General features: G+C 37.6%; 1 protein-coding gene across 3 annotated transcripts; it reads right to left on the reverse strand.

Annotated features, from left to right (window-relative positions):
• Positions 1 to 218: 218 nt before the first annotated feature.
• Positions 219 to 26,911, reverse strand: rgl3a (ral guanine nucleotide dissociation stimulator-like 3a). 3 transcript variants are annotated; one of them, XM_038307303.1, is made up of 19 exons: positions 26,787 to 26,909; positions 26,393 to 26,576; positions 25,214 to 25,284; positions 24,960 to 25,125; positions 13,007 to 13,296; positions 11,019 to 11,063; positions 10,735 to 10,904; positions 9,722 to 9,870; positions 9,325 to 9,636; positions 9,130 to 9,233; positions 8,935 to 9,019; positions 5,508 to 5,594; positions 5,383 to 5,415; positions 4,862 to 4,983; positions 4,674 to 4,769; positions 4,474 to 4,585; positions 4,118 to 4,378; positions 2,076 to 2,190; positions 219 to 1,786 (listed from the first exon to the last, which is right to left on the reverse strand). In XM_038307303.1, the coding sequence occupies exons 4-19, from the start codon at positions 25,071 to 25,073 to the stop codon at positions 1,632 to 1,634; spliced, it is 2,250 nt and encodes a 749-aa protein (XP_038163231.1). In that variant the 5' UTR covers positions 25,074 to 25,125; positions 25,214 to 25,284; positions 26,393 to 26,576; positions 26,787 to 26,909; the 3' UTR covers positions 219 to 1,631. The 3 variants fall into 3 exon arrangements, with proteins under 3 accessions (XP_038163231.1, XP_038163230.1, XP_038163233.1); XM_038307302.1 differs by having other exon boundaries at positions 24,960 to 25,284; positions 26,787 to 26,911; XM_038307305.1 differs by lacking the exons at positions 24,960 to 25,125; positions 25,214 to 25,284; positions 26,393 to 26,576; positions 26,787 to 26,909 and adding an exon at positions 14,778 to 15,020.
• Positions 26,912 to 27,357: the final 446 nt, after the last annotated feature.

Below are 27,357 nucleotides of genomic sequence, written 5' to 3' on the forward strand. Positions count from 1 at the left end.
AGCATGCTTAGTGTGAGGGATTGCATTTGAGTCGATGCAATAAACTGGTTTCCCATAGATAGACAACTTTGAATCAATTTGACTGTATGATCTGGCTGAGCTGTAAAGTGCCTTGAGATAACTTGTGTTGTGAATTGGCGCTATAAAAATAAACTAAATTGAATAATAAATGGACCTAAATGAGCTTCAGTCAAACATTAAAAGGAAAAGACAAAGTGTAAAGTTGTAGTCTTGCTTTATTAGTGAATAATTAATACTAAATATATACATTATGCGCTTAAACAAAAATAAAACACCTCTTAAAAAAACAATAAAAACAAACGTTTATAAAGTGACATTATGTGTAAGTCAAATGCATAATGATAATACTGCATGACAGATGGAAGAACAAACAGCAGAAGTTCTATTGAGATTTGTTCTTCACTGCAGGTTTCATCTTATCAAGTTCTCAAAGATTCATCCGATTTCTTCAGACTGCAGCAGTTTTTCAAACTGAAGCCGGCGATGCAAACATTCCTCAGGTTACAAACAGAACTGTCCTTCAGAGCAATCACAGGGAAGCAGGTTGTGGTCAAACTGTGCATCCTTCAAATGACCAGTAGCTTCTTATGTAACTTGAAATATGCAGGATGTTCCTTCATTTAACCACAACAGTGCATTTAAACATTATTTTCCTTTAAAAGTGAAAAAAACAACAACAACCTTGGATTAAGCTAATGAGAACTGAGTTAAATCAAAGTTTTACTACAGTCTTGAACATTTAGTCAATAAAACCTCTCCATCATGTAATCCAGGGCTCCGTTAGCTGATCCAATACTGAACAACAGACATACAGGCAGTCGATAAATAGCTGCCGTCTAGACCCAAAGCGCACTTTGTGGACAGGCTGGGACACATTTGCATACTTCTACAAATCAATTTGGAAATCCTTCATAACTGTGGTTTTGCAGAAAGCATTTTAAAAGCACAGAGTAACTAATAATGAGAAGACACTATCCTGCAGCAGGAGAACAGTCTTTCCACTCAGTGGTTAGATCCTGTCAGCAATCATCACTGAGACCTTGAACAAACAATTTCAAGGAATAAAGATACAGGCTCAAATACCAACATTCCTTGTTATACCACCAGACAGGTGAATACTGAAGTGCATTAAATAATTTAAGCAGTTAAAATAACATTTAGTTTTTATATAATATTACAATTTTTAACATGAATACATGTGCATATTCTTAAGTGATTATAAGGACAATGTTTGTGTGTTTGAAGACAACAGGATGGGAACCAAGGAGTGTTTTAATGTCCTCCAACATGCTCTTGTTTCTTAACTGTCAGTAAATGTCAGCAGCTCTCATTACTTTTTTCAATGTTGAGAGCAAAATCCTTGTGTAGCCACACTGCAGCCCTTAGCAGTTTCCACCGATAGGTCAAACTCAGCCCTGGACAGAAACCCTGGCAGTGACTGCTGATCATTTCCTCCAGGGGGCGCCCTTTTACAGTCCAGGATGCTGATAACATCATGCCTTGGCAGAGCAGCTCCTCTTTCAGTAAGAATACCTCCAAGTTATTCTTCAGTCCAGGTATTTTGATGCAGTTTTGCTGGCGACTTTTTATCCTGTGCAGAAGCTCGCTGTTTATTTGATATGGCGGCCCCTGGGCCGGGCCCCAGGGCTGGAGAAGGAGCCAAACTGTCTCCCGTGGCTCCTCCAGCGCTGCCGCAGGACAAAGTCGTAGTTGGCCGAAGTGCACATAGCGTAGAATACATTGGCGTTGTCAGGTATGTGAAGCTCTGAGGAAGACCAAAACAACCATGAGGTGCCGCTCAGTGCATTCGTTGGAGGCTGGGTTTTATATATATATTTTTTTTTTGGCAGCAATGATAAAAATAAATGATGAAAACAAATCTACGGTTTTAAAATATTTAATAGCAATTAACTTAACACTGTAAAAGTTGAACATCTTAGAAGGGTAGAATTTGTTAATACTCTGACATTAAAAACCAACTAAACAGAAATGGCCTCTGGGTCACTGTGAAATATTCAGACTGACTGGACTGGCAGTGAAATAGAGATATTTACCTCTTCCATGGTTAAGTAACTGGTAAAGACCAAAGTCGCTGCTCCTGAAGTCCTCCATGTTGTGCTTCTCCAGAGCTCTCTGAATGACCTGCGGGGTGTGGTCCTGGCTAGTCAGCTGCAGAGGAAACAGATATTATTGAATAAAGAATCCTTATATATTATCCATATAGGAACTTGATTGTTATGATAGCTGACTTGTAATTAAAATTGAATAAATAGTCAATTAAAATGTTATTTTCCTTCTGTGAACACTTCTTTAATGGAAATAGTAAAAATGCAAAAGACAATAATTATAACCTTAAATTCATCATGAATAAAAGGGGTGTCCAGATACAACTTTTTTCTTTTTCGATACTTTGAGAATAGGCAGACACTGATTTTGGCCTGATATGATTTTAAGACCAATCATAACAGCTTTCATTACTTTTCCTTATAAGATAGAATGTTAGAAAAGGCTTGATCAAGTAATATCACTAAAACAGGGAACAAAAGTCAACAACAAAAGGTATTATCTAGTATTATTTAATATTATTAAATATTAGATGCCAGCCGATATAATCCAGTATTAGTCTTTAGGCTCATTTCGGACTGATACCCGTATTAATATTGGATTGGGACACCCCTAATAAATAATTAGTCATTCCTTATTCATTTAAGCAGAAACTACCAGAAAATTACAGCAATGAAAACTGGGATTTTTCTTTTTGGCAAACATGGGTTAATAACAAAAATATAGGAAAAAATATATATATATTTCAATCAGTGGTGGCTGGCCAATAGTGGGCGCTATGCGGCTGCTCCAGCCAACCCAAAGACCCTGAGAATAATAAAATATATATTTTTTTAATAATTAAATTCTAAATTAACATTTAAAATATTTCGAAATGTATCAATATATATTTTTACATGTGCAAGATATATCTTTAATGAGTAAAGCGTCATTTCATTTTTCGTCAGATTGGTGAAGTATTTCCGCCCTAGGGCGCAAAATTGTTTCTCGTTAAAAGTTGTACATGCGCAGTAGCTCCTCTGCAATAAACTAAAGTTTAGGAGAGCTCGGGGTGCAGCTAATCGGTGACCTGAGATGACAGGAAGTGTATTTGCTCTCCACCTCCCGCCACAGAGCAGACATTATGCGGGTGATTGACAGGTCAAGTCACGGGAGTAAGAGACGCATTGGAGTGAGAGAGAAAGAAAAAAGTGGCGCAAGAAACGTCTATTTCCAGGACCTGGTTAGAAGGCTTGGCTAACTGCATGTAGCGAGGCTAACGCTTTAACCTGCTTTCCCTGCCTCCTTTTTCAAATGCCAGGATCTGACCCAGCATGGATAAAGACAGGTAGGACTGATTTAAAGCACTTAGTATAAAAGGCATAGAAGCATGAACAATCTGGGATTCACATGGGAAATAATATAATATACTGTACTTTTTCTAGATGTTTGTTAATTTGAATAGTTGCTCTTAAATAAACACATTCTCAGAAAAATAAATAGCTTTTACATGTAAAAAAAAAAAAAAAAAAGTTGGCTAAAGCTTCATTATTAGTAACTAGTCAGTTTTTTTAGTTTTGTGACACAATATTGGACCACGAAAAACACAGATTTCCCTTCACAAAGCCTCAGAAGTGCAAAATTTATGTACAAACAGTAATCCTGTATATGAAATCATGTTTCGTTTTCATAAAGTGTTTTTTGTTGCTGCATTCATATAAATACACTGGTGTGATAGACTGGTATACGTTTGTTTGGTTTGTGGTATAGGTCTATTTTGAATTTATAGCCCCGCCTGGAGAAAACTCCACCAGCCGCCACTGATTTCAATGATTTGATCTATTTAGTTTTTAAACAACCCTTGAATTCAGAAGTGCTTATAATTAGAGCCATGACAAAATAAACAAAAGCAAAGACACCTCTTTCAAAAATCATTTAGAATAATAATTTTTTGAATGAAGAGCAAAACCACGTGAGCAGCTCTCTATCCTCCCTGTAAAACAGCTTTCATCTCGACTGTGTCAGTGGATCGTCAGTAGTGTAGACAACATACCAGAATGCTCTTGTATATGTTTCCATTGCTGACACACTCCACCGTGACCCTGATGATACAGGAGTCTGCGATCTGTTTGTTGTAGAGGGGGAGTGTCCCCTGAGGAGAACAGGTGGATTGCGATGAATCGGGGCTTAGCGTCAGAGAAGGCGAGCTAAGGTCCGGGTGCGAGGAGCTGCAGGATGAGCCAGAGAGGCTCGGTGAGGATGAGGAGGACATAGAGAAGTCCTCCGCCACATTGTGAAGAGAACCTGGGAGAGACTGGGGGGAAGGGAGAGAAGAAAACACAAATTTCTATACACAATCTGACTCCACGTATCAAAAAAAAAAACCTGACAGGTAGCTCATTTCTTTACCTTGAGTTTGAGCCTGAAGGGGGAAGGCTGAGGGATGGAGAGGTCCTCCAGGTCTGAACCACTGGAACCAGATGATGAAACACTAATCTGGTCAGAGTGGGATGTTCGCAACCTGCACATGCAGATAAATACATAATTCAGACAACATTTTGGCAGCTAGGTGCTAAACTCACTTTTGAATGATGATCTTTTAAACTTACGAGGCGAGCTTAGTAGCCAGTAGACGCCCACTCCTGGAGTTGGGAGAGTTGGGGCAAGGATCAACAGGAGGCTCCAGTTCACGAGACAGCTCATAGCTATGAGATAATAAAAACATTATAGATCATATGAGAAATTGCAGAGTTTGGTGAAACCGTTCATCTCTACAGGTTTATTCAGTTGGCTTTACCTCTCCTGGTCTGTGAGCAGAGTTTGAGCCTGGAGCCAGGCTGTGATGCAAGAGTTTACAGAGAGACGATAATGGGAGCAGAAACCCTGCAGCTGTTTAATCTGTGAGAGGATCTCATACTCCTAATGGGACATAAGAAAAATATAAAAAAACAGATTAATGAAAGAAAACATCAAATGATTTACAAAGGTTTCCTATACATGTTTTATCAGAAAAACAGCAAACGCTTGCAGAATCAAAGTTAGGAGATTCTGGGACAGTCCCGCGGTGTCCTGCAGGTTTTAGATTAAAATGTGCTCCAACACATCTGAGGCAAATACTTAAATATCTTCTCAGTAATTAGAAATTTTGAGAATCTCTGTTAAACACCTATTCATTTACAATAGGAGTGTTGAATCAAAGAAAATAAAAATCTAAAACATGCAGGACACTGGCCCAGAAGGACTGGAACAGAACCACAGCTTTACATTATACTAAAAAGCAGTTGTTCTTATAAAGCGCAACAAGGTGGCAGTACATACCCGTCTACGTTTCTCAAAGTTGATGAGGCAACCCTGTAAATAATGAAAAAAAAAAGAAGTTTATACTAGGATGAAACAGCCCTGAACAAAAAGAATAATTCAGGAGAAAAAGATGAAGAGCCGACCTCCACAGTGTCAGTCAGGGCTGTGTCCAACATGGTGAGGACCGTCAGGTACGTTCCCAGGTACGGCACGATACCACAGCTCAAGCTCTGGGGAAAAAATAACAATAACATGTGATATGCACATAAGAGTAAAAAGTCTTTCCTTTTCTTTACCAAATCTCATTTCAAACTAAATCTAAACATTAACTGTGCTCTAATTCATTACCTAAAAATGAAAAGTCAAATTTTCTCCATTTAAGAAAGATTGAATATGGATTTAAATACAATTCTTCAAACTGAACAAACTGCACCAAGTAAAATATTAAATGTGGAAAGCACTTTTTACTGGTTTTATAATTCTTTGCATAAAAGGTGTGAACAACAGAGAAGAAGGGCAAAAAGATTTCCCCCTTTTCAGCCTAACGAAGAAGAAGAGGGAACTTTAAATAACCCAATAAGCTTAAGGGAACTGGAACTGATGATTCAGGGGGAGAATTAAAGGCTAATGCTTCACATTTCTTTAGCAGCAGAAACATTTATTCTATCTTAGTGGTCAAAACTGAAACTAGGGAAGCGACAGATGATTTCAAAGCAAATTGCTGGATTTCCTATAACCGTTTAGTCCAGACTGAGCCATTCTTCAGTTTTACATGCTGCTGCTTCCATAGTGTCTACCATCTTGCAGAGAGAAAAGGACAAGACTCGTGTCAGAACTTGTGAATCAAACTGCGGGTATTAAAAAGAGGCAACAACAAGTGGATATGTTATATAATTATTTCCCTTCAGGGCTCAGCAGCGAGCTGCGGGTGTAGGAAGGGTGGAGTTTAGCTTTATCCATTGTCTGGTTGCAGAGGACACTAAGTTTTTGTTTGTTATTATTCGCAAAAACTAGACTACCAGAATGTAGAGTCACTGATTACACATTTATATCTGCTGCTGCTAACAGGAAATCTAGATTAGTAATGTAAAGCATCTATAGGAATAAGAGGTGCATTGTCCAGCTGTGTAGCCTACAAGTAAAAGGTCCTGTTGTGCGGAAGAAAACAGCAAATTCTCAGAAATGTCTGTTTACCCATGCAAAGTTGTGCATATAAAGAAAACATGTATGTGGGCTGATACATGCATGCAACAAGAGGTCTACAATGTTAACATTAACAACTCTGCCTTCTAAGGCATTGTCTGCACGGAGATTGTGCATGAAACTCCTCAAGCCAGAAAGTTTCACCCAATTCCTTCCTGTTGCACACTTGTTGACACAATGCTGTTTCTCGATACTCTTTTGTTCCTCTCCTCTCACCCAGACCAGCTGGGACTGGTTTTACTGGAAGTTTCTTTTGCCTTTTAACAGGATTCCTTCAACTAACATTGATGGATCTCAAAGTTTTCATTATTAAATATCATGAGCTGGTTGGAAAAATTCAGTTGTATAGAAAGACAAAATGAGCAAACCTAATGAAAAGACACACTCGTCATTAGAGCGATAAAAGTTCAGTGTTCCGACATAAAATTAAAGAAATTTGAAATTATTTAATTTGGAAGAGGAAGACTATTGAATAAAAAGAAAATGAAAATAAATAATAAGTAAAGGCCTGGTTGACAAGATGCTGCCCTGCAGAAAAAAAAAGGAGCTGCAAAAGAACAATGACTTTTTTTTTAAATAAACACAGCATTGTGTTTACAGTTTTATTCAACAATCAGAATATAGATTTATTTTATCTTCACAGCCTATACTTTCAGAGTGAAATGGGACAGAAGGAAAGGCTCATACAAATACTCCACGGTCTGGACTTAATAATGCCTGTAATAAATATTTGATGATAAGAACAAATGAGCTCTTATTCTGAAGGGGTAAAACAGCTGAGAAGCTGTGGCAGTATTTTTTATTTCTCTACAGTTTTAGATAACGCATAGTTATGTTATTAGAAAAAATAGACACAAACAAAGAAGTGGTGAACTGAATCAGATAGCAGATTATGCTGCAAACACTTTTCGGTGCAGATGTCTTAACTGAGAGAATGAAATGCAAAGTTGGATTAACTGATTAGCATTTTCAGTATCAGTACCTTTTCTAGTGACCATCAAATTGGTGGTTACTTATTGGAATTGCAGTTATTTTGCTACCACGTATTGGCAAAATTATCTTATTTTTGTTGCATTACAGGAGTCACATTAACCAGGCGTTACTATTGGCAAACAAAAAGAAGATGATGAGAGAAAGTAAGGGGAGGATGATGACCATGCATGTTCTATAATGAACATGCCTTGTGAACTAAAATAATTCATGTGTAATTGCCTCTGCAAGGGAAGTTATGCTTTTAGAAGGCAGAGTTTGTCCGTCTGTTTACAGGATACGTTATGTTGTGGACGTCACAATATGTCGGGGAAAATGATCTGCGCTCTCCAGTTGCTTTTTAGTTGTAAATGCATTTCCTATTTAATAAAAGCATATAAAAAGCAAGTAAAAGCAAAGCAGTGAGGAAAATGATTTTTCTTGGCATTAGCAGACTTTTGACAAATTTTGCATAGACATTTCATAAAAAGGCAGCTAGTGTTTTTTTTATTAAATCAGAGGTGTAGGAAGCTATTTGAAAGGAAAATGTTGTACAACACATGGCAGCATGTCTGAATTTCATTGAGACTGCAGAGACAAGAGAGAGAGTAAAAGTTTTAACAGATAAAAGGAAGGCTAAATATAAGATCCTAAAGACGGTTGAAATATCAACTCAAACGGTTTTAAAACCTTTGGAAAACCCTGTTCTGTGGTGACACCTCTCAAACATTAGGCTTTATCTTGATTCTTTTTGAGAAATGAATAATTTTTACTTGCAGTGGGAAGACTACAGTTAAGTCTTTTCACTGTTATATTTATATTATTATATATTTGTTTTAAAAAACAAACAAAAAAAAACAGTATCAGCCAAAAATCAGATAATCATCTGATTTTTGCACATCTGATTAATATTTTATATTAAAAAAAAAACAGAGTCCGGAAATTGGCAACATCATTGTAATCACTGCTTCTCTACCTTTTATAATTACTAGAGATGGCCATTTGTTTTTCCACCATTTCAGAGAAATGGGGCAGAAAATGAAAAGCTCAACTAAAGGTGTCAGCCAAAAAATAATCAGCTGAGGGGGTTGTGCAATAAACTACCATCTTGGTAAGGCCTCATTTCCCTTTATAATGTCAGATTTGGGACTTTCTGCTCCAGTTGGTTGCACATTTACTTCATAAGAGGTGTTTATGAAGGGTTATTACAGTTAGACTTTTCCGTGTTCATCATCATAATCATCTTTCTGCTGTTATTCACCCACACAGCTAAAGGGAAAATAGATTAATTTAAACAATATGCAAGGTTTTTGTTTTTAATCATTGCCTCAACTTAATATTTACTGCTTCAATGTTGTACGTATCTAACAGTAATGAAGGTGGAAAAATAATATTTACCTCAACCAGAACCTCTCTGTTGGTGAGGACACAGTTCTCATCAGGAAACGTCTCACACAGGTGATCAAAGACAGTCATACTTTCCCTGAAAGAAATATTTATTGAAATTGTGCTTTTCTTTTAATTTGCGGATTATTTTCTAATTCTACATTTTTAAGAGTCATGATCCTAGACTTTCTGAGAGTGAAAGCACACCTGCTGACAGCAGCCCACGTCTTTTTGAGTCGATAAACAGCGTTGGACTGCAGAGCAGAGAGGATGGCTTTCAAAGAGGAGAAGTTCTTTAACCGCCTGCACTCCTGTGGACAAACACAGTGCTGTTTAGCCTGCAGGTCAAGATAAAAAAAAATAAAATTCTATTTCATGGTGCAGATTTGTTTGGATGCTGACCTGTGCGACGGTGATCCACCACTCGATGATGCGCGCCCTGTGAACCGGGCCAAAACGTGAGCAGTGAGGGGAGCCGGGGGTCGAAGACGGGTACAGGAAGGTAGAGGTTGAAGATGGGGATGAGAAGGGGGAGGAAAGGGATGGGCCTGGTGAGGACGGGCAGAGGAGGGAAGTGATTACACAGTTGGTGACGGCGTTAAACTGGGAAATGGTGGCTCGGACCGTCGGCGCCAGATTCCGGTTTTGCTTCTTGTCACGCTGGGACCAGATGCAGCCTAGGCAGTGGAAGGGCTCCACCTTCACAAATAGTTCCTGCAGGATAGTTGGGTAAATAAGAGAAGTTATAAAGAGATGAATCCAACATTTAAACTCTCATAAAAGTGCAAAAGTGACCTACAGCATCCAGTCTGGTGAGCTGCTCTGCTACGTCTACAGCAGGGAAGTCCATAAAGTTTGGTTTGTCTTGTTTAGAAGTCAGTTCTTCATCACTCTGAGGACTGCACTGCTGTGATTCCATTTGGTTTTCGGACACAGAGCGGCTGGAATCTGTCAAAACATAAGATAGATGGTTTGAGGACAGAGAGTTATTTCTTCCACGTCATCTCTCTCCCTTTTTCTTTACCATACAAACTAAACTTTATTTATTAGAAATTTGTGTTCTAGATCAAAACAAAGTTGGACAAATGACTAAAGTGAAACAAATAATGCAATTGTATTCACTTCCCTTTCACTTTAGGAGTCATAAATAAAAAATTCCCTTAAAAAGTTTCACAAAAGTCTTATATGGAGACACAAACATGTGGGAAAACTGATTCAAACCACATTAGACCGATTAATTCGACATGAAAACCTGTTTATGTGAAGAAAGGCTGCAAAGCACATTCTATTAACCACCCCACACCACGGTGAAACCTGGTGATGACAGCGCTATGCTCTGGGGCCTCTATTTAGCAGGAAGGAAAAAGGGATTTATAGGTGATGGGAAGATGAGAGGAAGTTACATAACGTGTACCCTTAAAGTAACCTGAGAGACTGAGGGGGAGATAACCTTCAAGCAGCATACCAACCCTAAAAATCTAATATTAGGGCAAAATGCAGTAAAATACAATAAAAATTGTCACTGTAAGTGACAAAATAAAACAAAATAGACTTTAACAGATACAGCTGCAACCACTTCTTACCATGACTTAACATAAGAGCTGATATGATGCAAAAACTGCATTCATGTTTTCAATCTTCCAAATGTATCAATCACTTATTCCATACACTGAACTTAACAATTGCATATGCTGTCATTTCCTAATTTAACGCTTTAAATATGGTGAAAACTGGCCAGTTTAAAAAGAATTTTAAATTACTAAAAACAGCAAACATTCAACCTAAAGAGGACTTCAATCACTCCTCCTGTACCTTGTGCCTGGAGTCTTTTAAGCAAAGCTTCAGCAGTCTGAAACAAACGCCTGAAGCAAAGGCGACGGCGTAGGTGGGAACACAGGAGGCGGAGGGCCGGGTACTGAGGAGGTTCCTGGAAGTCGCTGCTGTATTCCTCAAGCCAAAGCCGGACCACCGGGAGCGCAGGACTACGGAGCAGCAGGGGAAGTTAGTAAATGCATAAAGCTGAGAAGATGATCATAATTGCTTGTTGTGCAGATGTGCAAAGCATGAACTTCTACCACAGCTGGGACCAAGCTCACCTGTGCAGGCTGACAGCATTATCCAGGTTGGAGAGGGATTCATCTCTAAAGGAAAAGGGAAATAGCACTACTTATCATCTGAACAATAAATCAAAACATTAAGTGGTGACAGAAATCTTCCTGAAAATAACAGACACCCCTGCAGCTGGACGTCCCAACTGTTCATCCCCTGGAAATGTCCTGCAACACTTTTCCTCTCACAGTGAGATGGAGGCCTTGGTACAGAGCGTAAAGAGAGACACGCCTGCCTTCCTCTGGGACTAACTACCCCATTGTAAAACACACAAGCAGTAAAACAAAAGAAGGGCTGTGTTGTGTCTGCTTCACAGGAACTCGGTTGCAGTTTTACAACAAGGTCTTGATGTTTATGGCTTTGATATGGTTCTAAAGCTATCTACAACTAGCAGGAGAAATGAAGCAACGCTCACCCTGGGAGACATCGATAAGCTTCAATAATAAGCTTCTAGCATAGTTATAGTATTTATTCAAGTTCTCCTAAAAAAAACTGACGGGATTTCCAATCCTTGAGCAGAGTTGTAAATATATTTAATATTATTTGACAGACAGATGGATCAAAACCATTGCAGATATCTGTTTGCAATCATCTCTCAATTGAAAAAAATAATAATACTAGAAGTCTCTAATAAAACCAAGTGATCTGTGAAGATAATTTAACATTTTTGCACCTGAAACTAAAAACCTCTGCACCCAAAGTCAAGCACATTATGAGGAGTCCTGAGTGCGTGCTCTTTGTTTTTAAAAGCAGCTTTTCTAACTAAATTCATAGTCATTGAGTCAAAGGAAGTTATTTTTCGTGATACCAGTTCACTGCCCTAAAAATCTGTTCATATGAAACCCGAGCCCTAACTTTCGTGCCTGAGAGGAGTGTATGTAACCTTTTCAATGGCTTAACACCTGCAGGGCAGTTGTATCATATGATGAGAGCGATACAAATGGCACATCCTGCATAAAATGCTGTTGGGATAACACCGTTTCCAGTTTTTGCCCTGACCTCTTCCACCGAAGCTTGCAGGAAACCTGCCGCCACCAACACAGCTCCCATGAGGGCGGCTGTTTGACGGAAAATAAAATACATCAGCGCTCTAATTAACGCAGGCAGCTGTCTGAGGCCTCAGCAGCAAAGGTCAGGGCCTTTCTGAGAGGCTTCAGAACATGCTGTATCCAAGCATGAAGCATTCTTTCTAAAATATGCCTGCAGGTATTTCCTGGGTGAAATCAAAGCAGGTACACTGCTGGGCGTGGAGGGTGTGGTCGTGAAGCAGGCCCGTGCAACAAAGCTCAGGCTGGCTTTGTTTAGCTTATGACAACAAACGCAGCCATAGAAACCAGCCCCTCGTCATCAAAGATCTGTTCTGAGAACAGCTGATGAGAAGCGAGGAAGCTGTGAAACTGCCATCTGTTAAGAGAACAGACTGGCACATCTGGGCCGTCATAAACCCTTCTGACGCATATGCTGAACTCACATCTGATGCCAGTGACGGCTTTCCTTAAAAGTAGGACATGCTGGAAAAATAAATCAATGTCAGAAAAGTTTAAATGCAAATATTAGAGCATGCATATCTGCGTAGTAGGTTTAGATAACAGGAGGTGCTAAAATAAAGTGAATGACTGACTTCTCTTTTTCCAAATAAAGAGATTTTCCTGCAAATTTAAATATATTTTAAACAATAAAACATAATCAACTTATGTAATCAAGACTTTAAGGCTGATAGATAATGGAGACTCGGAAAAACTGGAAAATAATGGAGGACTGTGAGACAGGGAAGGGAGGACAGGGTTGGACACAATGGCAGAAGGACATGCGGACATATAGATTTCCTCATGCAGACTGAATGTTTTCTGTTAAACAGATCATTCTAAATCCAGCAACAACAATGAGCTCATATGGTGGCAGAGCCAGCAGCTGACTGGGCCCTCATGATTTCTGTTAACAATCGTCCCAGTTGGGTAAAAGCACTCGCACTCACCTCTGAAACAGCAGTTCTATGAAGGAGCTAGCGGAGGTGAAGGCCCTGTATGTGGACAGGAACACGTGAATGAAGTCGGGCTCCCGGCGTTCTGCGTCCAACAGGTGGGAGACCAGCCGCTCCAGGGTGGCGGCCTTTAGCCTGCGAACCTTCACAGTGTGGTACTGGACGCCGCCAAAGGCCGGCGAGAAATCAGGGGAGCCCGAGCCCGACAGGGCAGCCTCCCGTCGTAGGGTGATACCAAAAATGGCCCCGTCCTCCTCTTCCTCCCCCCATTCCTGCACCGGTTCCTGCAGGGAAAACAAAACTAGTTTAAGCCAGAACAGCTTGGCTGATTCCAGAAAGAAAACCAGAAACAAAAATCACAAACTTTAAAACAACATTTGCACTATATATAAAATAACCAAACATTTCTCTACACGTAAGGATGCTTTAAACTGTACTTAAATTAAGTTCAGGTGAAACTGGACTCAGATGGTTCTCATTCTCGACATTCTGTGACGCAGCCTTCACATACCGTGTTGGAGTAAACTAGCATAATAAACCAGTGCCATCAGGTTAAAAGTATTCATTGACGCAACTGTTTGGGTTCCCCAACATATGACAGAATTTGCATAATAACATAGTTTAACGAGCATTTTTCCCTTGGATGCTTATTCTCACACGATACTGTAAAGAGAAGGTAAATATCACTGACAAAGGCTATGAGAAGGCTGCCAAGCATAACTTTTGCCCACTTATCGAAACTATTATTAAATCAAAGATTTACAATCAAAAAGTGTGTATTTTTGTTGTTTTAAATTGATATTTTTTTTTTTACATAAACTCAATATATTATACCATCAACAAAGCATGGTGGTGGCAGAATTATGCTATGGGATTGGCTGATAAATAGATGGAAATCTATGTCTTTCCTGTCTTTCTATAACCTCAAGTCTTCCTTCTCCAGCAATGTTTGTTTGACTCCAACTGAGGAAACAAACTTGATGAGACTCTGACATCCCTGTTTAGAGATTTTTAAAGACTTGAGCTGAAGGATCGCCTTCTAGGAGTACAGCAACCCTACAATGCTCTGCTTTATGTTGTTTAAGCAAATAAAATACAAAAAAAACAAAACAAAAAAAACATGAAATTCTCTGGAAAGAGATTCATTCCTCATTTTATATATTTTTTTATTTTGTAAAACTCCCTGCATAATTATAATAAAGCAATTTATATGCATGAAACAAGCGGAACACTATGGCAATAGCCGTACTGCTCCACTTGTGAAAGTAACATTTTTTGGGCTCTTTTTGGCATCAAGACAATTATTCTTATTGCCACATCGCCAGACAGGACACTGTTAAAAAAAAAAGAGAGAGAGAGAGAGATTCATTCCTATGTCTACTGTAGTAAAAATTGTTTTCCTTTTTTCTTAAGTTTATAAATAATTAATAACGTATATTTGCATTTGCAAATATCTTAGATTTACAAAAGGCTTCTAACACTAAATAAGGCATAATGATCACTGTCAGATGCAGTTATTTTTTTCAATAGTTTTTACTTTCCTGATGAGCACAGCCTGGTACCATGTTGCAGCATGCAGTTCTATTTTGGCACACATGTAACAGAGAACCACAGAGATCTCAGGGATCAGAGCGTTAAACAGGCTGCTGCACTGATTTATGAGCCACTGCAGTAAATGATGAAGCAACCTGCGCAAGAAGTCACAAAAGACAACAAACAAATGCTTTGATGATGTTAAAATAAAGCAATAGTTAAACTAACATACCATGGATAACTGCCATTTCCCCATGTTTCCCAGACGATGGAGCGAAATTAATCCTTTTTAGTTTGGTTTCTGAGTTACAATATAAAAAAACGCGTAGTTAGGAAAAAAGCAGCTTCCTCCACATGTGGACCCGACTTTGCTGTAAATGTGAAGCGTCCATTATTCACAACGAACCGATAAATCTAGGCAGCAGCGCGGAGCAGAGCGTTTAGAAACACAGAGAGGCTCTGAGGAACAGGGCGGTGTGGAAGCGACAGGAACTACAGGGGGGGAATGATGTGGGCGGGGCTACTGAACAGGTGTGGGCGGGGCCAAGTGAGAATGATCCGGAGGATGCTAAAAGAGGACAAATGAAGTGATCAGTTTTAAAATGAAGCTGATCTGTAGGGCTATCATCTAGTTGTAGGACATATATTACCAGCACTATATTGGCAAAACACAGACAGACACAGAAATGAAGCCGAGTGCTGTTTGGTGCAGTCTGGTGGGACCAACAATACACACTAAGGTGTCATAAAAATACTAACTATAAGAGTACAAAATCCACTCAACACATACAACTATTTAACAGGGACGGAGCTAGATGAGGGGCCAGGGGTGGCCGTGGCCACCCTTAGCCAATCATTGGCCCATCCTGTGGCCGCCCATACCATTTTTGCCTCTCAAGCAGGCACGTGCAGAGGGGGGGGCTAAGGGGGCTTGAGCACCTGCCCCTTTTGCTCCATGATCCCAATGTGCCCTTTTTTTTTTTCTTTTTTCTTTTTTTTTATTTGACACATGTACTGAAATTATTATTATTATTATCTTTTTTTGGCAAGAAAAACAATACAATAAGCCCTCCGGTCACATTGTTACCCTTGACCTTTTGCCGGTGATGATGCACTTGCCTCTCGCACAGTCAGATAAGGCGCCTAACTGCGGAGCTAAATGTAGCGAACATTCCACATTAAACTGTGGCCGCTGCTCATTTGGCCCTAAGCAAGATCAACCATGATCGGACGGATGGCTGTCTTCAGTCTGCGCCGCCTCTCCAATGTCAACCTGAATAGACATGTAAGTGAAACCAAATCAGCCCCATGGATGATGCAGTATTGTTTGATCTAAAACACTGTTTACTCTGTGCTTTTAGTCTTTTACATTGAAAATTATGTTTTTTAATTCACAAAAAACTGTTCTGTAATGATTACAGAACAGTTTTTTTGTGAATTAAAAAAACATAATTTTTGGTGAAAATACTGGAGTAGGCTTCCTACTTGTCAGACAATGGAAAACTTTAAACGTTGTATAATTTCTCTACTTTAGCAAAGAGTAGCGGTTTAAACGGAGGAAAGTATAGGATGCGGCGCGCCTTTCTCTGAAGAACTACTGAGCGGGAGGAGACAGCCAGGTGAGGAAAAGCTGTTCTTATCTATCGATTCAGTATTTTTATCATACAGACATTAGGCTGTTGTTCTTGTGCTATGAGCTAGCTGCTAGCTAATGACTTTGCTAGCAAAGCAAGATAACTAAAAAGCTTCCCTGTGTCGTTAATGATAATAGGACATTCTTCAGTATTACTTATGCAGTAGGGGCACATCGCCCGTCAAAAACCTATCATCTCCATAACGGATATATGTCTGATTTTCTAATTTCCTTTGCTGCATGATGTACATTTCATTTATTCTAGCGTTAGGTAAATGTATCTTAAAGGAGAACTCATCCAGAACTACTATGATAGATATATGATAGATATAATGTATGAAGCTGGTGAAAACAAAACTGCGCAGCTTATGCAAGGAGGATCGGTTGTCAGACCTTCTTTTGTTGGCAATCGAGAAGGATGTGCCAATCATTCACAGTGAGGTTATTAACATTTTTAAAGACATGGCTAACAGAAAACTGCTGCTGTGAACAAAAGAGAACAAAAATAGCAAAAATGCTTAAAAGTTGGAAAATTTGTTTTTAAACAGTACAATCACCATGACGGAAAATAAGTTTTTGGATCATAATCTTGGATTTAGTTTGGGGGAAAAGAAAGGCAAGAGACTGAAATAAATAAGACATTGACCTTCACTCAACACAGAAAAGATGAGATAATGAGGAAAAAAAAAGAAAAGAGAAACTGACAAGAAAAAACGAAGGGGAAAGATTGAAGAAAATGTATATAGGTACTTACAAAATACACTAAGACACAAACAGAGTAGGCTTTTCTCATGGTGACATGCATTAATAAAATGTTTGTTTTGTTCTTTTTTTTTCTGCAGTTCCACGTTAAAGTTTGATGCAGCAGCTCTGCTTTTCTGAATGGACCGTCTCCATCTCCACTGTCAGTACAGCAAACCAGGCAGACATTCTTTTTATAGATTACAGTACACTAAAAGGTTGCATTGTGCCCTTGTATGCATTTTTAACAGTTTAATTCTGTAAAGACAAAATATGTCTGGTGGTCCAGCTCTGATTTACATCTTTGGCTAAATTGCAGGTTTGAATATTGTAATACTTTCCTATAAGAAAATAGACCTGCAGAAAGAAATTAGTAATAAAAGATTTTACATATGCATAGTTCTATGTTCTATGTAGAGATTTCTCTTAGCTTTGATTGTATGTCTCACAATTTTGTAATTTATCATTGTTCATTAAACTCTGAAAGCTATGTGACTTTGTTAATATTCTGTCCTAAAATGCGATAAAATGTGCCCTTTTTTTTTTTTGAGCACCTGCCCCTTTAGTGGTCTCTGCACGGCCCTGCTCTCAAGTAGAATATTCAAAACAGCTTAATTTTATATATATTAATTACTTGACAACAAAAACACTGTGGTTAATTATGCACATCAATATACCAACATAAAAGATGATAAATACAGAATTCATGCTCTTTTAAGAACTAGATTTTGTGTTATATGCCGTAAAGAGAAAATTATGTGTCTCTGCAAGTCATCTAAGAGTCTTCAGTGAAATACTGTAAATAACTATTTTAATAAAAACCTATTAAATCATCAATTTATGTAGATATTAGTACTTGAAAATATCAATTTATTGCAGAATGATATTGATAAATGTAGGTAAGTAATGAAGATGTTCGTGTTCGCTCCATAACTCAAACCTGAAAGAATTTTTTCCAATATACCTTTTATCTAGACGGATGTTTGAATATATGACTCTATTTGTTAGCAAAGGCTGTAGGAAATTATAGTTAGTCTTTATTTAGAAATGTGGATGTTGTGCTTGTTCCAGTTGGAACAGTGTAGATTGACCATGAGGTTCTGGTGCCTATCCACTATTGGCCACCCCTCAGTGTACATTGGTTATTGCTTGGCCACATTTATAAAAAATCTCTGGCTACGCCTCTGCTGTTTAAAGATGCAACCTGTGGCCAAAACCCAGAATTGCAGCACTTGTCTGCTCATACTCGTCGCTCAAACTTAACTAGTATTGTTATTATTTTCTTTTTTTACCCTACATGGAGTTGCCATTTCACAGTATCCATAAAACCCATCTTGTATAATGCTTTGACATTTGACAGGTCGGACACATTTAAAGCATTTGACGTCCCGAAGTAACTCCTGGAAAATAGGCTACAGGCTTATAGATGCATCAGCACTGAACTACTAAATCAGTCAGCTCATCAAACCATGTTTTAATCACAAAGGGTCAAATTAAAAAAGTATATTTTAACAATATTAATTTTTTCAGTGAAAACTTACATGATTCTTTAAAGCTCAGTTTCACAAAAAATGAAGCAAAAAAGATTAAATCATTACTTATTCAACTAACACCACCATGCCATATCCAACCACTGATCTCTATTCATAGGCAGCTGGTAGTTCACATTGCTATGAGGTCACCAGCTGCCCTATTGATACTTCCTAGTTATAACCAGTTGGAATTTAAACAAAACGTGCGCTTCAGTATTAACAACAATAATTTGCTCATTTTCAGTGGTGATAAATTCATCACTTTGACACACACTTCCCATTTAAGGTATAAAAAAAACCCCAGGCACCATCACATTGCATAGTCCATGAAGTCTATAAATCAGGTAATAAAACATATTATAAAAATCCATCACAACAAAACCACTGTGTTAATGGAGCATAATAATACTGTACTTGGATATTAAAAATATATTTATATATATGAGTAAAATTTGGCTTCAGCCAAATGCTACACATGTCGGCATGTTTATGGTGTGACCTGTGAGAGCAGGGAGTACCAAGATGGCGGCAAGTGACTTCAGGTTTTCGGTCAATCGGATGTCCGGAGAATAAATAGAGATCAGTGTATTCAACCAACAAACATGAGCCAAGTGGAGAGTTTTTATTACATGTATACTATAAGGTTTTAAAAATCATGCTGATCTGAATATACTAAAAAAAAAACAATACAACCATTTTTGCATCTACTAAATCTTATTTAGTTACTTTAACACAATTGTATTATATCCATCCCTGCTATCATGAAAACATTGGGTTAAAGTAACTAAATATAATTAAGTAGATGCAAAAAACAGTTAAATAGTATGTTCTATGGGGATAAAAAAAAACGACAGGGAAAATTTATAAAAACAATAAAGAAAAACATTAAGTTTTATGAAGAAAAATCTTAAGCTTCATTAATTTATTTAATATAAACTTAGGAAAAATACTTTAACTTAAAATCATTAAATTAAAAATCAAATAATAATAAAAACTAAAACCTGGCCAGGCTTACCCAAGTAGAACTGATTTGGGAAACTACCCCAAAACTAACTAAATCTGGGACAGTTATAATTGATTTTGCTTAAAAGAAAAATGTATTTGTGAACAAACACACACAGAGAAAACAAATAATAATTCAACTAGAAGTGTCAGATACACATACAACAACCATTCTACAGATTATTATTTGCACTTCAGTAAATTTGCCATTTTTTTCCAAATCTTAATCGTAAAAAATTATTTAAGTTATTTAAGTTGAAGCAACCAAATTAAATTTAACAGTTTTTTCATTCTTATTTTACAGATACAAACTGTCTATATCCATGGCATTGGCTATATTTGAATTATCTATGTGGGGCCCTGAGGGTTTGGAAGCCCTAAGCTAATGGGATTGACAAACAGGAAAGCAGAAGTACCAACATGTCCTAGACCAAGTTTTTTTTTTAATAACTCACACGTGTGCTAAAATCATGTCCGACAGGAAAGACATCAGCAATGACCTTACAGAGGAAAACAGCACCTGCATGAAGTCATGCGTAACGTGACCCTGGTGCCAGTCTGCAGGTCACAGTATTCTGACTCTGGGCCTTTATAATGGACTTAGCTTCATGCTAAGCTAGTAGATTTCCTCCTCTTCTCCAGTCAGGCTCCTTTTGTGGGGAAATTTACAAACTCCTAACTAACCTCAGGAACTTTGATGCATGTATTTTCTTCTCATGCTGATATTTCCCACCTGATTGCTCTGAATAAAGGCCTAAGGAGAAAAACTGATCTTAAAAATGTTAAAAGCTCTTTAAAGACATGATCACATTCAAGTAATGTTTGTTACAATTAGCAGTGATTAATCCAAATGTGATCAGCAATTCCATAAATAGCATTTTGATATCATGGGAATTGCCAAGTGTTACAATAAGGATATAAATGCAAAACGAGGTTCGACTTCATTTAACTTGTGTGAGTGTATTTTATCCTATACTTCTGCAGTTTTTATTCATTTACCAAAAAAACAACAACGAATAAGTAATAGTGAAAATGCTTATGCTAACATCAGCTAACAGGATGCCTGTAGGTCACAGGCAAAGCTTCTTTTTGTTTTGTTTTGCTGCTGTTGCAAAGTTTATTTCCAGTTTCCTGTAAAACAGCATATATATTTAAACAGAAAGAAATATTTAAACTTTCACTAAAAATGGGAAGTGTGAGGATCAACTCTGTTTACATGTTGAAAGCATTAAATGGTTTCTATGATGCCGTTACATCATCAGTTGCTTATAAATTATGCACACAAATATAAAAATACTGCAGTGAGAGGGTGTGATAGATTTACAGCCGCAGTTACAACTGAACATGCCGTAAAAACCTTTCAATATTTTCCTTCATTAGTACCGTTTCATAGAGAACTATTAGTTTGTTAATAGCTATATAAATGTAGAGGTGTCAAGTAAAAAATTACAAATACTTTGATCTTTTGTTACTTAATTTTGGCTATTTATACTTTAATTATTTTTTTAGACAAAATTTTGCTTCTACTCCTTATATTGCACTGATCTCTACCTTCTACTCCATACATTTTTAAAAATAGATCTGTTAGTTTTGTTTGATACTAGCTAATTTACGTTATGGCCTGTTGGTAAAAAAACAAACAAACAACAAAATAGTTATTTTCATGCAGATAATGTATTTGTCTTTAACTTGTTGTTTGCTACATACTAAAATAAATTGTTTTTCAAGATGATGCAGAGTTAAATTTCACACTGTTAACATTAGTTATAAAACTATGAAAATTAAGTATAAGGAAGTTATAATCCAGAACTGTAGAACAATGTTCCTTTAAGAGGGTAGAGCAATAACAGGTATAAAGTTTAAAGCATCCGTCCTTAACATTCTTCCTGCATTACTTTTACACTTTAAGTAGTTTTAAAAATTGTACTTTTACACTTTTACTTGAGTAAAAACTTAAGTTGCTCCTCTAACTTCTACAAAAGTATTTTTAAACTGTAGAATTTATACTTCTACTTGATTAATAAACATGATTCATTTTGATATCTCTGTATAAATGTATTAAAAGTTGCAAAAAACAAACCATCAACATTCAACAAGACAGTACTCTGAAATCGAGTGATCAGGCTGAAATGCAAAAATTTTATTTTTGCACCAAAGTTCTGTTCTGTCCAACTCCGAACTGTATCTGGAGCTTTAAACTTGTTCCAGGTACTAAAGTATTAATTATGCCAGGAGAAATATTCTTCTTTGAAAGAAGTAGAAAGAACAGTAAGATGTAAGAACAGTTTCCTCCCATCCGCTAACAGCCTTATCAACAAGGCCCAGAGACCCCATGGCACTGCCTCTCACCCTCCCTAGTTCAGGACCTAGAAGCTACACCAACGTAGCATTAAGTTACATTAACGCACACTGTACTGTGTATAAAGTATATAACTATATACTCTATATAGTATATTGTATATTTTATTAGATAGACAGACAGACAAAAAGATCTAAACAAATTTCTTGTAAGTGCAAACCTACTTGGCAATATACTTGATTCCGAAAATAATAATAATTTGAACTATAGATGACTACAGTCAAAGTTAGCCAGGTGAGAAGTTAAACTTTCTTTAAAAAGCAAAGGTGCTCAGGAGACACCTGTTTACATTCCTGCCAACAACCTTAAGTGTTCAGGCTAAGCTATCACGTAAAACAGGTCTGCTCTGATTCTAAAAATACTCCTCTGACACACCAGGGATGGCATCATGGGAAAACCTTTAAATTTAGTGCCTTTTATGATATCATAAACACTTACGTCATAGATGTGTTGACATACTTGAGATAAAAGCAAATGCCTGTAAAGCTTCAGTGAGGATTTAAACGGGGTCAGGGTTCTGTCGCTCATTAAGTCAAAAAGATGAATAATGAGAGTTTTGTTTGTCTAATGAGTTTCTGTCTCTCGGGTTCCCCTAAGCCTCACTAAGATTCAAAAAGGCCAGACAAAAGAGTGGTGGGAGGACATCAATTAGTACAAATTAGACACATGAACGGTTGATGGGGTGGCAGGCCAAGAAATGGGAGCATGACTGGGGAAAGACGTCACTATGATATGTGTGAGCACTCATTCCAAACATTTACTTATAAAGAAAACAAAATAACAAACTTTTAATTGATTTTATAAAGAGGTCCCCACCCTGCGCTCGGGCTCTTATCCAGGGACAGGTAGAGGTTGTACATTACAAATACCTCAGTACAACTATTTATAGCTGCTTGACCTGTAAAGATAAATGGATACAGCTTGTACTAAGGTCTATGAGAGGATGCCTCAATCAGAGACTAAATCTAAATGTTGTTACAGATTTTAAGGAAAACCTTTTTATGTTTGTTGATTTGCTTCACTTAGAAAAGGAAGAGAAGCAGACTATACAGCATTGTAATGAAGTGCAGCAAAACTGATCAGGGATCAGTGTAAAGCTCAGGCTAAGGCTATCCTTAGTGCCTGAAACCACCAATGTCACCAGGGTTACAATCTGCTCAGAGTCTCATGGTAATATAGTGCAATATTAAAAGTTACCGGCATTCATTTGTTCCTGTTAGGTCTGACCTCATCAAGAGCTTGACCTAATACGCTCAAATACTGTAAAGTAGTATCCCAAGTTTGTATTCTGGTTGGAATATAAATGTTAAGCATTGGGTGAAGCATTGCTGAAAACCAATCAGATTTCTCTCACCTAAAATAATGTAGGAAAAAATAGATATCAAAGAACTTCCTGGAATATCTTCAGATTTTTACTTCCTTGCCTTTTTCGCAGCAACAAAAATAGGCAATTATGCAATACTGGATGTTCCATGACCAGACCAAGGGGGAAATGCATTATTATCCAGCCTTTGTAATTATAGCCTTCCGTACTGATTAGTGTAAATATCACAAAAATGTATTTCACACTGCATTAATCTTAAAATAATGATTAAAAAAAAATAATAATTATTGTAATTATCCATAATCATACAAAAAAAAAAAAAAAAGAGTAGTGCTGATTGTTTCAACCCTTCAACATTACATCATTTTACAGCTTTGGTTGTATTTCTTCCTAATTATTTTGGAACAAAATGTTCTTGTACAACCACACATCAATTCATATGTCTTTGTTTTACCTGCCATCTGGAAAAGAATTTGAAGTAATTTCCTATAATTTAATCAGCATTGAGTTTAAGGTAATGTGGTTATGCATCTCTAATGATTGTGATATCATTGTAGAACATAGAAAAAATAGCTAGAGAGTAAACTGAAGGGCAATATTTAGGAACAATGATAGAGGTATAAGGTAATGTTTAATTTTAAAGTAAATTAGACATAAAAAATGTATACCCTTTGAGTAGAAATTGACAAAAGGAAAAAAAAATGTCTCTGCCATATTTTTGCTATCCTTTGCCTTTAGTGTTATCAACATATACCATGACTTTTTATGGTATTGACTTATAAAAAATAAAATCCAACATAGCGAACTGGGTTACCAAAGCATACCCCCAGATCCCCAGTTTATTCTAGGGGATCCCAAGATGCTTTCTGGTCACTGAGGATATGGTCTCTTTGGTCAAGTCTGGGTCCTGCCTGTGTGCCTCCCTAAAAAAAGTGTCCCTGGAAAACCTCCAAAAGGAAGCATCCTGATCAGATACCCAAACTCTGTCCTGCTGTCTAAGGACAATGATACGCTTGAGTTCTCTGTAAATCTGAGATCTATTCCTTTTAAATCTGAGATTTATTCTTTCAGTCATGATCCATGACGTCAGCTGTGGTTCACTGTTTAGCCGCCTTTATTCCAAAAAAAAAAAAGGACAAACAAGACCTTATAACCTTTGTGCAAGGCACAGATTGACCTCTGATCTAGTGGGAGTGATCCATATTTTTCACCCTTGACCTCACCATTGCAGTGCTGAAGGTCGTTCCTTCAACAGGACCCCAACATCTGCAAGACTCAATGTTGCAATGTGCTATAGACATTGCTCCTTTATTTAATACAGACAGACCCTGGTTAGCATTTAAAGCCCTGCCAGCACCTCGTACTCCAGAAACAACCAACCACAACACAAAAGTAGACCCCACCCCTGAACTCCCAGAACCCCCTTAGCATCTCCACAAGGGTAGAGATCAGGGACTGATCCTCCCAAATAAGAAGTTTAACACTCAATATATGAGTTATTCCAGCGCTATGTCCACAAACTGACCTTTGTTCTACATCCTTAAAGACAGGAACAAATCAAAAAAGCTTAAATAATCAGATAAAATAGCCCATAAGAAAGTGACATTAATGTTGGACAGTCTAAAGAAAAAAAAATCTAATAAATGTGATGGTTAGAACTGAAGATGTGTTAATATTGTGTTTTTTATTGTAATATTGCCCATGCTTAGCATTTTTAGCGAAGAAACAACTTATGTTTGGATATTTAAAAATTACACAACAAAATCGGGTATTTTTCCAAGACTTTCTTTTAGAATATGAAGGCAACCTTAATCCATCGTTACCTCATGTTGTCCATCTGTATCCAGCAACTGGAAGCTCCTCAGCCACACTCCGGGCTCCGTGTCCATGTGGACGCCCCCACACTGACTGGATCTGAGCCATAGTAGCCTCTTCATCCAGCCCACCCTGCTGAAGCTTCGCTGGTGACCACCGGCTTCATCATCGCCTCTGCACAAAGGAAGAGTGGTCCTCATTTCCCGCTCTGAGTCGGTCACGCTCACAGGCCCACACACCTCTCATTGGAGATCTCCCACACCTGCTGTCTCATCTGCGTTTGGGAGGGAGCTGGCACTCTTCTTGTTTCAGCCGTTGGATTAATATTTAAATCTGTGGGTAATGAAAAACACCAAATTATAAATGGTAGAGTCCTTTCAGATACAAATGATGTAAGCTTTATACAGAATATAACTTATTTAGTTAGCACTGACAGCAAACATCTGTATAAATTAAGATTACAAAAAGCTTCTCTATTTCATTCAGTTTAAAAACAGAATCATTGCAACCATTAAGAGTTTGATTATAATGAAATCTTCTGGTTAGCTTGTCTAGAAATGTATTTATGCAACACAGGAGGAGTATGATGTTGCTAAACCTTTAGGTATTAGTTTTAGTTAGAAGAAATTAAAGTGCTCGTTTAATTCTTTACTTAAACCTAAATGGGATTCTAAACTAAATAGAAATCAATCAAAAGGGTGTCATTCAAGGAGTTCTACACGTCAAAAAAAGAAAACAAAGAAAAAACTTCTATTGAGATTTTTGGGCAAAAAAAGCAAAATGTACTTTTACATCCAAAAAGGTATTTCAACCACTAAGACCTTTCTTGTCTTTGAGCAAGGCAGTGGTTGGTTGTGTCTTCCCTAAGGAGGGATTTAAGACAAGAAAAGCTGCAGTTATCCTCATCATCACTGGTATGTCAAGGGATTATCCTTTCACCAAACCTTCTATCAGTACTCTGTGAATAACCAGCTCCTTTTCCAAAAAAAACTTTGGAACTTTTACATAATGTGGACTTTTTTATTTTCATAACTTGTAAGTCATTCTAAGTTAACAGAAATTAATGACTCATATATATATATATATATATATATATATATATATATATACACACACACACATATACACTAACAGATCTCTGAAATCCTCATTTGTTTAACAAACATACACATTAAATATTTACTGTTCTCTAATTCATTCAAAAAGCACAGTTAAAAACAGAAGTGGTTATTGTGGTTATTTAGTGTGTGCAGTCATTGCTGCTGAGTACTATAGCTGTCAGCAAAAGTAATATGAATCTATTTCCATACCAGATATAATGAAAATCATTAAGCACTTTTTCAACATCCAAATGAAATAAAAAATCCAATCTAAAGAAACATCCTCTGAGTTAATATGAGCATAAAATAGATGAAAACACAGAAAACATGCAGTTACTTACCTTTTTGTTTGGTTTTTATCCTGTTTGTCCAGTCACAGCATTGACAGAGAGCAGAGTGAGGCTGGAAGGAGGAGAATCTGGCATTTATCTCTGTAGACTGATTGTTCTCTGACTCAGTGGGAGGATGATGTCCTGCGCATGAGTGTGTCCTAAAGGCCTCCTCCTTGTTCAGCTGCAGTCCTCTCTGTAATGTGTTCAATTGCAGAGTTTGATAATTGCACCCTAGAAAATCTGATCATTCCAGCTCACCGCTCTGTTCATCACAACAATACATGAACCTGCTGCCCTCATTTCCACTCCGGCCACGCGTGAAAATACGCGTCTATACATACATACATACATACTATACGCAAACTAATTAGGGAGGTTTTACTCTGGGTTCTGAATGTCTTACCTGGCGCACAGGTGTGGCTATGGCCGACTGGACCCACCAACCAATGAGAGTCGGAGCTTTTACGCCGAAACCCGCACTGACAGCTCAAACATGTTTACAAACCAGTTTACATGCCATTTCAGTTAAGCACAAACACCACGTAACAGGAAGGTCGGGGACATTTCCCTGAAGAAACAGCATGACAGGCCACACACATCCTGAAGGGCCAGTTTCAAGAAAAAAAAACACACCAAGGATGCAGGGGCGGAGCTAGATGGGGGGCCAGGGGTGGCCATGGCCACCCTTAGCCAATCATTAGCCACCCCTACCATTTTTCTCTCTCAAGTACTTCACAACGAAAACACTGTGGTTAATTATGCACATCAATATACCAACATTAGAGATGATAAGTACAGAATTTCTACTCTTTCAGATTTAGATTTTGTGTTATATGCTGTAAAGAGAAAATTAGATGTCTCTGCAAGTCAACTGAGTCTTCAGTAAAATCATAGATACTGTAAATAACTATTTTAATAAAAAAAAACTATTAAATTATCAATTTATGTAGATATTAGTACTTGTAAATATCAAT

The sequence above is a fragment of the Cyprinodon tularosa genome, unplaced genomic scaffold, assembly GCF_016077235.1.
Source record: "Cyprinodon tularosa strain WSP-4 unplaced genomic scaffold, ASM1607723v1 ctg607, whole genome shotgun sequence".
In the NCBI taxonomy this organism is placed as follows: domain Eukaryota; kingdom Metazoa; phylum Chordata; class Actinopteri; order Cyprinodontiformes; family Cyprinodontidae; genus Cyprinodon; species Cyprinodon tularosa.